Source organism: Durio zibethinus, chromosome 19, assembly GCF_047325235.1.
Source record: "Durio zibethinus cultivar Kanyao isolate XHJ-2024 chromosome 19, ASM4732523v1, whole genome shotgun sequence".
In the NCBI taxonomy this organism is placed as follows: Eukaryota; Viridiplantae; Streptophyta; class Magnoliopsida; order Malvales; family Malvaceae; genus Durio; species Durio zibethinus.
Window position 1 is genome coordinate 17,213,488 of NC_143180.1, and position 15,794 is coordinate 17,229,281.

The 15,794-nt window shown below is 30.5% G+C and overlaps 1 protein-coding gene across 1 annotated transcript; it reads right to left on the reverse strand.

Moving 5' to 3' along the window:
* Positions 1-1,492: 1,492 nt before the first annotated feature.
* On the reverse strand, positions 1,493-15,231 carry LOC111310441 (putative protease Do-like 14). Its single transcript, XM_022909911.2, has 10 exons — positions 15,093-15,231; positions 14,867-14,977; positions 14,643-14,788; positions 14,268-14,548; positions 13,784-13,847; positions 10,965-11,095; positions 7,667-7,787; positions 6,073-6,165; positions 2,154-2,278; positions 1,493-1,826 (listed from the first exon to the last, which is right to left on the reverse strand). The coding sequence occupies exons 2-10, from the start codon at positions 14,916-14,918 to the stop codon at positions 1,772-1,774; spliced, it is 1,068 nt and encodes a 355-aa protein (XP_022765646.2). The 5' UTR covers positions 14,919-14,977; positions 15,093-15,231; the 3' UTR covers positions 1,493-1,771.
* Positions 15,232-15,794: the final 563 nt, after the last annotated feature.

Consider the following 15,794-nt stretch of genomic DNA (forward strand, 5'->3'; position numbering starts at 1 on the left):
ATTTTGTGAAAAATGTTTAATGGAGGTGTCGATATGGTGTCTTATTTGACTTTTTTTTCCTTTCATTTTTTATATTTTTTAATTAGATAAATTTTATAACGAAAGATGTCAATTGATAGAAATGAAAAAATCAATCTGTATCTGATAACTTTTAATCCATATTAAAATGTTAAGAGATGATTTTTTAAAATCAAAATTAACTTGAAATAATTCGAGTTTTTAAAAAAGAAACAGTCTCACGTTAACAACATATTTAAGATATTTGTTCGACATAATATATATAACTATATATTTTATTAATTATTTAATTTTATACTATTTGTATTATATTAAGGTGGGTTTTAAATGCACCTTCATTTTTTCTCTTCATACCTTAATTTTTTTAAAAAAAATTTTGTAAGTGAAATTATTTAATTATCATTTCTCATAAGTTTCTAGCTATTTATATTTGATAAATTTTATAACTTACATAATTTACCAAAAATGGATTTTCGGAAAGTTATATAACTTTCTTAAAATGGATTTCCGTAGAGGGAGGAATGAAAGTTTAATGAAAATTAAAATAAAACGGGAATTTTATTAGAAATTTTTATTAATTAGTATAATGAAAAAATTTTATTACTAAAATTTATAAAAAAAGTTAATTTTACTAATTTTATTTTTTTATAAATTTAAAATTCATATTTTTAATAAATATTTTTTCTTGGTATCGATTATTAAAATTTTATAATATCTTTAACTAAACTAAATTTTTTAAAAAAGTCTCTCCATCTACTTAGCATATTAGATTTTAACAAAATTGTGTAATATTTAGTAATACTACTTGTACAATTTTTAAGAGTTTCAACTTTCAAATATTGATCGGATTTGATAATATCTTGATCATCCATTGTAACATCAAAAGATAAAATGTTTAATTAGGGTTCCATAAGATTTTATTATTTCTCTAAGGTTAAAATAATAAAATCAACTCAAAATCAACTTAATTTTTATTAATTTTAAAATTTATGATTTTTTAATAATAAATTTTCATTACACTAATTAATAAAAATTTCTAATAAAATTCTTTTTTTTTTGTAATTTTTCTTATGAATATCTAAAAACTTATGAGAAAAAATAATTAAGGACTTTTACTTACAAAAATTTTGAGAAAAAAAAGTAAGATGTGAAAAGTAAAATTTGAGGTGCATTTAGAACATCTCTTATTTTAGCGATTAATATTTTAGGCTCAATATGAAATGTTAATGTAACACCCTCTGTAAACTCTTAACTTTTCACTTTATCTCATTCTTTTATATTTTTTTTCTCTTTTCTGCTTTTTTTAATTTTTTGTTTTTTTATATTTATTTTTTATTATGTAAATTTTTTAAAAAATGATTAATTAAAATATTTTTGTGTCATTTTCAATTTTTTAATTTTTTATATTTTTTAACTAAATAAATTAAAAAATATATTCGATGAATTAAGATGACAAAAAAAAAAAAAAAACCAGTGAGAACACATCTGCATTTTTCTAATGATCTGTAAAGATTACTGCAAAACGAAGCAGTTTCTCTTTCATCCAATTTACAAAGTTTATAAAAGCATTTAAAGCTAAGAGACCTTAGTATTTGGCTCAATGGTAGTTGCATATATCCTACTAAGCAAAGAATAGAAAAGAAAAGAAAAGAAAATGACACCTATTCGTATATACATGTACATCTGCTAATTAGACAAATACCCAAAACGGCAAAAAGCATTTATATTCAGAAATGCCCATCTCTAGTCAATTCTATTTCAGCGGACCTCCATAACACGTCCCCCTGAGTCCACTGTAAATTGGCCAACTGAGCACATAATGCAAGACAAATAAGAAAGAAGCAACACATCAGTATTAGAATTAAAAGCACAAATAAACATTGATCAAAATTATCCGAAAAATCCCATAGAAAATCAGTAATCTGTGACCATTGGTAAAAGAAAATATTAGTCTCTGAACTAAAAAACTAAGCTGAAAGCAAACTGACAAACTCTACAGCATAAAATTTCTTTTTTAAAAAAAAAAGAAAGCAAAACAAAACACCTATCCTATAATGTCATCCATATTAACTACTCTCTAATTTCCACAAGAGTAACAACTGAAATAATAAACACAATGCCAAGAAAAGATTTACCTATTATATCTATGTTCACTAGTATCACCAACATCAATAGTTAGCATCAGACGATTACCACAGCTTGTCCTCATCACGACCACCGGCACAGATTCTCTAGTTTTGTCCCACATTATCCCAAAGAACTGAAGCCAAGACAAAAAGATTCATCACTTGATACAATAATGAAGATGATAAACAAATTATAAGAGAAAGAACCAGTTCTCAAGATATGAGTATGACAGAGCAGCAACTGAAAACAATGACGATGTCACTCACGAATGAGGCACAAGAAAAAGCAGACAATTTAACTACTTCAGCCAGAGTTACAGCAAACACACATGTATCTAGATAAGTAGAACTCAAATCTTTTTTTTATTATTATTATTATTATAACCAATTAAGAATTCAAATATCAATGAAGTCAAGATTTTTCAATCATATGTTCATTTTAACTCTTTTTTTTTTAAATAAATACTGTACAAATTAAGCATCAAGAAATGTGAAAAGATCTTACAAAATTTGCACACTTAATGTTAAAAGACAGTAATGTCCAAATCATGGGACTGAAAAAAAAAAAAAAGGAAGAAAATGTCCAGACTTTAGATAATGAGAGGAGGATTAATTAATTAATTAATAACTACTTACAAGAGTGATGTATGTCAAGGATGATACCAAAATGATAGCAGGTTTGATAACAGGCATCAGAAGAATAGTCTTGTCCAGAGAGGTTTTTAACCGTTCTAAGGTCATTGAGGTGAATTGAGGTGGATGGTAATGTGCCACTGGTAAATTACTAGAGAATTAAACATGTAAAAGTCAACTACATCAACAACTTTGAAGCTTACTTCAAGGATATAGTAGAAAAGCTACACGAAGTATTTATTTTTTTGGCTGGCTGTGGTCCAAAATGAAAATTTTTTATCTCATAAGATCCCAGTACCACTATTTAGCCCAAAAAAGAATGCATGTGTGATGACACATAAAACGGTGAGAAACATTCACCTCAATATACAGAGTTCACCATTTTCTTCCTTTTTGTGTTTTCTCTATTAGGTAGTAATAAAACAACTCCCAAGTTGCTTAAAATGGCTAGAGAGAAAATGAGAGACGGAGTGAGGAATAGAAGGAAAGTTTTAAGAGCTAGAGTGGATTGGTTTTGGTCTTTCACTAGAGATTGAAGTTTTTGAAGTGGCTTTGGAAGTTGATAAGGAATTTATGCTCAAAATTGAAGATCCTATACATAGGAGAAAAGATTCTATCTTCTTGGATGTTTCTTTTTTTCCTTTTTCTCGGTACATATGATATTGAGCTATACAATAAGAGGTAGTCCTTTCCCATCCTATAAGCCCAGCCCTCCTATCCCAAGATTTCAACCCCAGACCTCTAAGTTGGACTCTCAATTTTTAACTACCATTTGTCCCCTTGGAGAATGTCAACATAATTCTGGTATGAGAGGCAAGGCAAATTGGAGGAAGGCCTGAATCTCTGAGAAGTACTGCTTTTATAGTTGAATTTCAACAGATCTGGAAGAGATGAGGGATTGTACCAGATTAATAGAGGCTAATCTGAAGCTGTATCCTAAAGGGTGTCATTAGCAAATGTTAATTTTGTATGTGGCCTTGTGGCACTAGCTGAAACATACTAAATTTTAAAGAGTCCAATATAATATTTCCCCAAATTCCATTCCGTCTTTGATGCAGGGTTGCATCAGACCGTTTTGGCTGTTTCTGGTTATTTTGTGTACCAAACAAATTTGAGCTTTTCGAGGGTAGAAGCCTATGTTTTTCTTTTTTTTCTATGGCCTTTTCAAGACTATTAAGGCTAGAATAAAACAATGGCTAAATGATCAAATATATCCAAAAGGGGTTTCATTGAGGGAGTACATGTCATGGTTTTAAGTTTCATTTGGTCAACTTGATATAAACAAACAACTGATAGAAGGTGGTTTGGGAATCAAATCTCTAACCCTATATGTAAAGCCCTTATTCAAAAAAGACTTTGGAGTTATATGGTGGAAAAGGAACATATTTGGGTACTTGTGACTATTGCATAGTAAATAGAGACAAGGTGGTTGGATCTCCAAGGAGGCTACAAACCCCTAGGGTTCTAGTGTCCACAAATAAGTTGGAAAAAGAGAGCAAAAGTTCTCAACTTACATTTTCTTTGGGTTACAAAGTGGATAGTTAATCTTCTTTAGCATGAAAATTTATTTTTAATGCCAAGAAATAAGAAGGCCTTAGTCAATCTTTGTTAACATCTGATGAGTGGTTGCTATGAAATGTTAACTTTCTGATAAATGAGAAAAAGTGGGAATTGAAGGTAGTGCTTAATTTTAGAAAACAGAGGTATTTTCCATTTTCATTTTCTTGAAAAATGAAAACAAGAGTGAAAACATGTGGTAATAAAAATGAAAATAAGCTTTTAGAAAACAAAAATGAAAACGGGCTCAAATATTAAAAAAAAAGAAAAGATGTTTTCAATTATGAAACAAGGAATGCTCATTCCTTTTTTGCTTACGTTTTGCAAGTTAAGAAGTTGGTCTCACATTTGAATACTTTTGGAAGTTATTAATTAATAAATATATATTATATATTTATAATTAGATGCCATTAATAATAATTATTTTCATAATTGCTTTTATTTCTTTTTTTGTTTCTTATTTTGCATTTTTAGAAAATAATTTTTGTTTTTGTTCACCAAATATATTTTCTAGAAAACAAAAAGTAGAACACAAGATCTACTTTCTAGAAAATAAAAATAAAAAATGAAAACAAAAAACATTTTCTCAAATCAAACAGAGTTGAAGGATTTCAACATTTTTCCCCCAAATAAAAAAAAAATAACTGAAAGACTACAAATTTCTTTGATCTACTTTATAGAAAGAGTAAGTTGGTCAAATAGAGAACTCACCTTGATGGAGACTTTGCGAAGAGTTTGCTTACAGTTGAATTCATTATACCAAAACATAATCAAGGACGATAGTAGAATGGATGAGTTTTTTGGGAAAAATTCTGCCAAATGGATGCTTTCTTTGAACACAGCAGAAAAATCAATTCATCTACCATTAAGTTGCTTTTGGGCTATGTACCGCTAGGAATGACTTAGGTAGGGGCAAGCTCTGTTACGGAAGTTTTGAGCTTCAAAAGGTTTATGTTCTTGTGAATAAAGAACATTAATAAAATTAATTCCTCACTATTTTTTTATTTTTGGGATTTTGAGGATAAGAAAAACAAAAGCTCTTTCAAGGGGGAAGAATTAACACTATTAAAGGTGACAATGGTCGAGTTCAGGTCAGGCTGTCTTCAGGTACAAACCATTTCAAGTTCACATTGTTCCAAGATTTTTCAGATTTGGGTTCACTTCGGATTGGGATGTTTCAAATTCAGGTTGCTTCAAATTTGAATCCTCTTGGGTTTGGGCAAACTAGGGCATCTATAGTTTAGTACTTATGTGGCAATGGTTATATTTTTTAAAATTTTATTAGATTTGGTATATATTGAGTATAATTATATAAGAATTTATCCTTTCTTTGTTGTTTAACAAGTGGACTAAAATGAATTAAAGACCATTGGACTACATGAGAGTAAAAAACCATTTGGTTCTAGATGAGTCCATGCAGGTTTTGAGATTCCCTATCAAAATTTTCCACCTCTATCCACTATCAAAGCTGTTAGCTACATAATTCTATGCTCGCTGTCTCTTTCTTTCTTTCTTTCTTTCTTCTTTTTTTTTCCCTAACCGCCACTAGTTTTTGGTTTTACAAGATGGTTTAGACTTTGTTGTCTTGTGATATTGTCTGTTAAGATCTAGCCTTGTCCATAGGTTGGCACCCCATTGGGGCCTTTTAATCCAATGTTTTCTTCATTTTATTATAGAAAAAAAAAGTATAATAAAAGTTATCACAAACAAAAGAAATGGTGCAAATAAGGTTCACTACCTCCGAGCAACACCTGACTGAATGTCCACCACAACTAACAATAACATCATCTGGTAGTATTCCAGCAACTTTAGCAGGGGACTCATTTGCTACCTGATGAAGCACAATTAAAGCAGGCAATTACAAATTAATGCACGCATCTATCCCTACAACATACATATCTACACAGAGTCTGCAACATTTTTCAACACATTTTTTTTCATATTTAGTTCCTTGTTAATATCATTATTAATGTCACAATTGTAGGCAAACAAGAAATGATACAAAAGGTGCCTTGAGAAGTTTTGGATTACCTTCTCAATTCAAAAGGTGAAATTGATAAAAGTGAAATATGTACAATTTTACTGGCAAGTTCTGATATCTCAGTCTTAACAACTTAACCTCAATAAAGATGTGACACACCTTTAGGTCATACTACAATATATAAGTACAAATTCTTTTTTTGAGACCAGCAGGGAAAAAACGAAGAAAAGGACTTCTAAATATAAAATAACACTTCAAGCATTGTTTAAGGAAGGTCCAATAAAGATGACATGTTTAGGAATACCAAACAATGGCATCAGCACCAATAAGAGAGATTTTCTCGCAATCAGATTAGTCTTTAGGACATCCTTTCACATATACCCAAGTGACTGATTCAGCTATTACCTGCTAACCTCTCCAGTTCAAATGGGTATATGGAAAAAAAGCCCATAATGACTGTTGTGAAATAGAGAACTGCAAGCTAACTAATCTTAAATTCAATATATCTTAGAGTTATTAGACAGCTGAAAAAAAAAAACAAAAACCCAAATATGGGATATAAATATCTAGATCTGTGAAACTAAGCACATCCAAGATTTATTTGTATATCATGATAGAAATAGAAGATAAATGAAAAATAAATAAAACGTGAAATTCTTGTAACAAAGATATGAGAATTATTTTTAATTTCATACTAGATATGCATGGCAATGAGAGGAAAGGAAGAATAAACTAAAAAAGTCAAAGGAAGTAGGTTACGAAGAAAATAAACTCACGGAGAAAAAGAGAAAAAAAGGGTGAAGCGGGGGTTTAAAAACGATGAATGGAGGCTGCCTTTCAAGAGTAGTGAGCAACCAAGCATGCTTTGGAATTTTCAAACCCTTAAATTGGTATCAGAGGCAGCTATTGAATCAGTAATCAAAAGTATTATTATATACTAAAAGTGGGAGTTCTTATGATAAGGGAAGGTGCATTATAGCAAAAACTATTTGATGCCAGCTGAACAGAATCTGGCTGATCCTGATTGAAATAAGAGTTATAGTTCTTTTAGGTTTAGGAACTTCTTCTGTTGTTTGTACTTTATTCAATTTTGCTTGATTTCACCAAGAATTGAGATAACAAAAATGACATAAACCTAACCATCTAGCTATCTTGCATCAGCTTGGTATTTGACTCATAATGAACCCTAGGTGTTAAGCTTAGGTATTCTTCTATACTTTCCTTTATTAATTTTTCCTAGATTTCCTTGGGACTTTATCTCACAAAAGCCACCATAACCCTAACAAAAGTTAGCTCTCCTACATCACAATTGCATGAAATCATTTGAGAAAAGGTACCAAAAGCAACATACCTCTTCAACTACAACACCTTCAGAAATATGAGGGAACTTCTTAATAATTTTCTCCAAATCAACCAAATTTACAGCATAAAAGTTGGTCAATTTCATCCCAAGCCAAGGACGATTGACACTCCTGTCCACATATAAACACAATAAATAATATGGTCAGATTTCTTTCAAAATCACATTACAAGTTTTCTCTTTATGAAGATGAGATAAAACTTTTTCCGAGATTTCATTTGTGCACACAGAATAACAATTATGCAAATTATATTGATTTTAATTTTGTATATAAAATTAGAGTAGCAAAGAAAATTATGGAATTTTTTCTAATGCTAGACAGGAAAATAAAGTTGAATAGTTAAAACACTGGAAAATTTTTCAAATTGCTCCAAAAACACATTGTTTTAAATTTAATATTTTTAAATTAATTTGAACAACTTTCTTTGTCTCGTTTAGGAAAAAGCTAAAATTAGCATCTTCAATTAAAAGATCTCGCATATGCTGCTGTAACTAGTTGTTATATAAATTGAGCCTATCCTTTTCTTGTTTGGTGCTTTTAAATTGATTATCAAAAATATATATTTTTCCTCCCTATATTCATTCTTTTATTTTCTCTACTTTCCCTTTATCTCCTTTATTTTCTTTTTTTTTTTTTTCCTTTCTTTCCTATATTTTCTATGTTTCCTTACCTCTTCTTATGTTCTTTTTAGTTCTCTGCACCGCCAACCCCTAATGTTGGTTTTTCTGCTTTGATTAGTCACCAGTTGTTCAGAAAATAAAAAAACTATACCATGTGATTAGAGGCCAAAAAAATTGACCCTTAATTTTAAAAACTGGCACTTTACCATCCTATGATTTCTTCCATTAATATTTAGGTCAGCATTGTTAGAGCAAAAATGACATAGATGACACAATTACAAAAGGAGGGACTGGAAATTCAATGAAGAAAGTTGACACAAAAAAAGAATGGGAAAACGATCTATGATGTAAAAAAGGAATGGGAAAATGATCTATGATGTTAGCTTCATAATCAACAAAAATATCCATACGTAGTTAAGTGTTACTTTCTAAAAGATAGGGGCCTATTTATTCCACCCTAACCGCATGATGGGATTTTGTAATTTATCCTTATTTAAATTGAGCCTATCATTTTTCTTTTTAGTGCTTTTAAATTGATAATCAAAAACATACATTTTGTCCTCCTTTTTTTTTCCTTTCCTTTCTTTTCTTTTTTTTTTTCCTACTTTTCATTTTTTTCTTGTTTGCTCTTTTGTCCTCTTTTTTCTTCCCCCCCCCACCACATGTCATTTTTTCTACTTTCCTTAGTCACTCAATCTAACATCACTCACATTAATCAGGCCACCTAAGACCAAAGTGGGCAGCAACAACTCCCCTGCCCTCTTTCCCCTCCCTCCTTTCCTCTCTTTCTCCTCCCTAAGCAAGTGCTGACAGCATTAGATCAGCACCAACCAATACTAGAGCAAATCTGCTCTCGTTTTCCCACCCTTTTTACCTCTTTCTCTCTCCAACCCTTTTGCCCCCTCCTCTTATTCCAATTACCTCAACTCCAAAAAGAAAATGAAACCCCAAACACCCAAAAAAGACAAAATAAAAACTATGGACAAAATTTTTGAAACTCCCAACGAATCCTAAAATTCCTTTGACCTTTCTAATGCATTTTATTCATAAATTACCATCATTTTCATTGTAGTTATCATCATCATTTTTACATATAAAAGCAAAATATTAAGTATTAGCTATCTTCTATGATAATAGCCAATAAAAAACCTTGGTGTAGATTGCATTCCTAGTTCAACAATAACAATTAATTTCACATACAACGTTACATTAAAGTTTCAAGAAGATAAAAGCACCAAGTTTGTTAATAAATGGTGTTACAATAGCACCAACTATAAAAATAATATGTAATATCTACAAAAGGAAGGATTTCAGGAAAAACTTTTGTGAGGAAAAAAAAATGCCATTTAAAGAATCCTAATTACCTACAAAGCACACTATCAATCACAAGTTCATCTACATTAATATTCCTAATCTTTCTAATCTCCTGAAGAATATACCTTAATTAATTTTCAGAACTTTTAATTGCAATAAAAATTTCTTTTTCATACGTCAAAATTCAATCTGCAATGTAAGGTCGGAAATTGCAATTTATTTTCAATTAGCAATATTCCTTCCGAGGTAAAACACCTTTTTCCCTTTCAAATGAGAAAAAAAAAGGTCAACTCCATTTTACACTTAAAAAACAATAACTTCTAACTCACACTACACAAGGATTAATGAATAATTGTGATAAAAAAGATTTCCATTTTGTCATGAAGAATTCATTCATTTGGGTGAAAAAAATTTACAACCCAAAGGTTTTCACAAAAATAAACTTACCACTCCCACAACTTCAAAACACCATTGGTCCCCAAGGGAAGCTAATAATCCATTGGTCAAAACAAGACCAGTCAAAGAGTAATTAAAATTTTGAAATACCAGAACTTTTTATATCTTTTTTCTCTCTTGTCAATGGAAGTATAGTGAAGAAAAAAATGGCTGAGCTTTTCATTTGAACTACTTGGATTTTATTCTTTAGCAATCTATTTAACCAGATGAATACAGTTTGAAGAGCTCTCAACATATTTTTTTTTTGGTGTTTGATCCTAGTTTGTTGCCTTGTCATCTTTGTTATCTTATTTTCCAAATAAAAGTTTCTTTATGCTCCAAAAGGACAAAAATAAAAGAAGAAAATTTGTTTAAGGAGAAGAAAAGTAGAAAAAACAAGAAAAATTTTAAAAAGAAAAAGTAATAGAATACTAGAAAAAAATTAGGTAAACCTTAGCCATTTACTGGGTAACAATTTCTTTTACTTTTATTTATCTTTTTAATGTTAAGACAAATGGATTGTCAACACTGCTACATTTTCAGGGGAACAGTGGGTGTTTTTCAAACTGTAGGGAGAGTGCATTTTCCATTGAATCTCAATTAAGGATGGAAATAATTTTCCTAACTCAGTTTCTCAACTAGCAAATTCAAATATTACGCTTAAAGTTTTAGACATCACAGTAAGACTTTAAAATGCAATATATATATATATATATATATATATATATATATAGACACACACACACGCATGCACACAAAGCTCATGTACAATGTGATCAATCACATGCAACATGTGTACTCATTACTATTATGAGAAGCGACCTAAACTTCAAATTAAGGGCTCCATGATCTGCATACAAAGTTAAGGCATTGCAGAAAAGCAAAATAATTTTAGCAATAAAATAGATTCGGAACATACCTTTGAATCTTTAAGTGCTCCAAGCATCTATAAGCTATATTCATTGGTAGGAAGGGTGTATACCTCTGATGATAAAAATTGATCCCGATGACTTCTCCATCACGATTGATAAGAGGACCCCCAATGTAATACTAGCAAAAAACCACCATCAGTCCTAGGATTTGCATGCAAATATATTTCTGTTAAACAATATCACATATACCAAGTTTATCGCTATAAATCAACAGAGCTTTTAGCTATCCAGCCTAGCTATTCTCATGGACTAGATATGCCCTGCTTTACAATTAATTAAAATTTTAAATCTAATCAAAACATTTTTCCATGGACTACAATTTCTAGAAAGCACATGATTAATTTTCATTGAACCTAGCTCCAAGAAAATCAATAAGGCCAATTTTAACAAAAGTTTAAAAAAATTCAAATTTTTTGCCTTACTCAACTTCAATGCCAATTGATGCCATGACACAAGATCTAAACACTGCATCTAACATGTATCATCCATAAATCGAGGAACAAATATTCCAACTTGAAAAGGAAACGAACAAGTTAATTGAAACATTTGGATCCCCAGTCTGTCTTAGATTTTCTAGAAAGTCCTCGCCAAAAGATCCCCGATCTGACATATATCCTCCACAGCACCAGTCCACAACAGCAACAAACCCAAATCAATTTGTTCTACTCAAAACCCTAATTAGAGAATTACCTAAAAGCTTTCATTCAAATGGAAGCCTAGAATCTATCTGCTAGTCACCATTTACACCAAAAACTCAAATAGCAATGAACAACACAAAAAACAGTGTGACATATTTAAGTCAACAAGGCTCAATGTATAAACTAAATCAAAGCGACAAAAACTAGATTGAATTTACATTAGAGAGAGAAAGTCAGCAAAAAGGAACAAAACATTGCCAACATGAAATATCTTTGAGAAGGAAAAGTAAAGGAAGAAAGGGACAAATGGTGAGGAGAGTGGAAGGTAAGTTACAATTTGCATTGAAGTGACAAAATAAAGTTAGCAAAGAATGACAAAACAAGGTAAACATCTTTTGCATTGGAGTAAAGGAATTAAGAAGAAAATAAATAAAGAAAATAAAGAAAACAAATGATACCCATTTTGAAGGAATAGAATTTCTATTTTAGTTCAACCATCCAAACAAAGGATGGGTTAGAAACAATCCAATTTAGTTCTTTCAGTAATGGAATACCTGGAAAACGCTACGTAAGAGAATTTTAAATAGCAGAAAAGATGATATTATTTGTGTAGGATAAAATTTTAATAGTTTTTTATCATCAAAGAACTAGAACCTACAAGAAGGAGCATCCTTCACTACTCTTCTTACAAAACACATGACCCTAAATAGAGTACACTAAAGCAAAATAACACATAAGAGAAATTAGCAAAATAAGCTCGTTCTTAGATCAATCAGCGATAATAAACAAGGAGAGTATAAGAGTATCACTTCAACCAAACTTGTAATCATAATAAGCAATTATGATTCTCTAGTCTAGTATGGTTTTTGTGACCTCAGCACAAGTGGTAAAATGAAAGTTAAAATTCGTAAAATATAGGTGCTAACTCTAGAACATGTAGATGTCACTCCTTAATTCACTAAGCATTAAGAATTGGAAAATGAATTGAAATTTATAGGTGTTTCTGCATTTGGGCTTTTGGCCTGAACAATCTAAAATATTAAATAAAATCCCAAATGAGATAAACACTTCATTTTGCCCTTAATGATTATTTTACCTACCCACCACACAACCACCACTATATGACTAGACTAATCACACTATTTCACTACTAGCTTAACATAAGCATTGCACCTCATTGCTATAACCTGTCCTTAATGCAAATTAGGTCTTTATATTGTTTTCCTGTTTTATACATACAAGAAAGTCAAAAGGGAATTGGGGTTTCAAACTTTGGACCTTAAACCTCTTAAGGAGGAGTGACAAGTAACAACAACTAGGCCCAGTCTAGGTTGTTTGGTCTGAAGTTGTTGATAACCTGTATAATTGAATATTATGGCTAAAATCATCTAAAGTCTGGAGAAAAGCTTTAAAAATCAAATAGAGGAAGATGGTGTTTCTGTCTCAAGCCTACTTATAAAGCATAGGTGTAAGACAAGTAGATGAATAAGTGAAGCATTGAGCTTAGCTCATGAGGAGCTTAACAACGAAACATAACAAATTGCTCCTCTTTTCTTGAAATGAAGGTTGGATTCATATAGTTTTTATATTCTTTTTGTATGAATTAAAATGCATATGACCAATTTGATTTCACAAAGTACTAGTATCTTTGTTCATAATTCATAGCATAGAATAAAAAATAAATGCCTATTTTATTAACAATGATATTCAGGTCAACACATTCCTCAAATATATCATTGATCAAGTATTACTCATAAACACTTGAATAAAGTCCTGCAGCTTTCAAGACAATAAACTGTGTTTCAAATAAACAAGCTCTTTCAAAATTATTTGAGATCAACTCAACAAAACATTCACTACAAGATAAATTATCTGTAGCAGAAACTTCTCTTGCTAGTTGCCTAGTTCCCATGCAAACCATCACTCCAACACAGTTTGGTTGAGTGCAGTTTGCAATTATCAAGTACCCAAATTTCCATGTCTATGGCATACTTGAATTAACGTAGCTTGAATAGCCAAAGAGACAAATTTGTAAAATATTGGGTGTTACGGCCTAGGAGAAAAAAGAGGTAAAAGGTCCCAAAAACTAGAGCACGCCAACAATATAACATATAAGAATTGATAAAGTAAATGTCATGTGTATATGAGAGAAAGAAGAATGTTCTTACTCGAGTAACCATCTTGCAAGTTGCCTTCAAAAGCTCTCTACAACCAAATTTACACAGGCCAATACTGGACAGAAAAGAAGAAAGGAAAACAATGAAAACAAGTATAAGTGAAGAACAAGGGGCTAGTTCAGTGCTGTAGTAACAAGCACTCAGATAGATTGACTTAATAAGATTTGGAAGAGTATAAATAGCAGCACAAAAGAAAATTCAAAATAGATAATAATTAATAATTTCAAAAGATTATAAATTGTAACGGTGACAATATGCATGCTAACTTTAATTCAACAAGAATGATTTAACTCTAACCTAGTGCACCCATCAAACATGATTTAAGCTTATTGGGCAATCTTTGTCATATATCTAGAATGAAAAGGCCACCAAATGCAATGGCAAGAACAACAAAATTCCTAAAAGGCTAAAGCTAAGTTTGATTGAAAAGAATCAAAACAAGTTAAAAGAAAGGCTGACTTAGTTTCTAACATACGTGAAAGAGCCAGATGCAACCACAAGACTGTGTGAATGGTAGTGGCGCCCCAAGGCCATGACTGTGTCGCCTGGACGAATTTTAAATGAATCTGAATGATGAGAAGATGTTGAACCGAGCACCGGGTGCAGAGTAACAGGCCTGGATTCATCCAAATTTCTAAGGGATGGTGTTGGGAGTGGGGCATCAGATCGGATCTTTATAACAGATAGGTTGTAATGAAAATCATATGCAAAGACTTCACCCTGCACTAATTTCCCATCTAGTAAAAGAACATCAACCTGCAATCAAATACATGTAAAAGGATATTAACAAAATAAGTAAGAAAGAAACATTTTTTTTTTGTTTTTTTAAAAAAATCTAGGTTGCATAGACCTTGATATCAGGAGCGAGAGAAGCAGCGCCAGAGGGACATCTGAGAAGACTGGCAGAAGTTAGGATGATACCAACAAATGTACCATCACTCTCTTTGTCTCCACATTCTACAATAGTCCCCGAGCAAGCAAATAACTTATCCTTGCCTGTAGCATTCAGTTATTGCCTGTAGCATTCAGGTTCAAACTTTAACCCAAAAACAAGAGTTAAAAGAGCATACATACCCGTGTGAGACAGGAGACAGACAACAGATGGAGAAACTTTGAGGGCAACCATTTTGGAATGAAGATCCAATCCGGCATGCGAATCCCAAACATCACCATCACGTTTATACTCTATTCAGTGAAAACCGACATATAAGACAAAACAACAAGTTTAATACTTACTAATCTAAGCCAACCCATGGAAGTGTAATGGAGTAAAGAACAATTAAAAAAAAAAGGGTCCAACCGTTATGTAGAAACCATTAGGCATTTGCTTTCTGAATCCAACCCATCGGAGGCGACACTCTTCCGCCACCACCTCCAAATCTCTTCAACCTCGTTTTTTGACGAATGGGTTTAAGTTTATTAGCCGGTCAGCAAAAAAAAAAATAAAAAATAATAATAATAATTAGGTTTATATGGTTAAATTTTAAAATTTAAGGTTTAAAGCGATGAATAAAACTTACATTAAGTTATTTAAATAAAATTTATGAAGTTTATTTTTTAAAAATAATTTAATCAAAATTTTAATAAAAAATCTAAAAGGATTGATTAATAGAGTTTAATGTAAAAATTAATGTAAAAAAATTATTAAAAATGTTATTTATAATTTAAATATAATTGATACTTATTTAATGATAAAACTTTTATTAATATTTTTACTAAAAATATCTATTTAATAAATACATAAAAATTTATTAAATTTTTTTTTCAAATTTTACGCGCTAGATTTATGTGATAAAATCTTTCAATATATCGATTTCAATTTTTAATTTTAATTTTTTTTAACTTATTTCTAATAAAAAACTTTACAAACTTCATTTATGAAATTTCGTTTAAGTTTTTTTCTAAAATTTGTTATCATATAATGAAATTACAAAATAAAATTTATAAATTTTATACAAATTTTAAATAATTTTCACAATAATTTTTTATTTTTACTTTATTA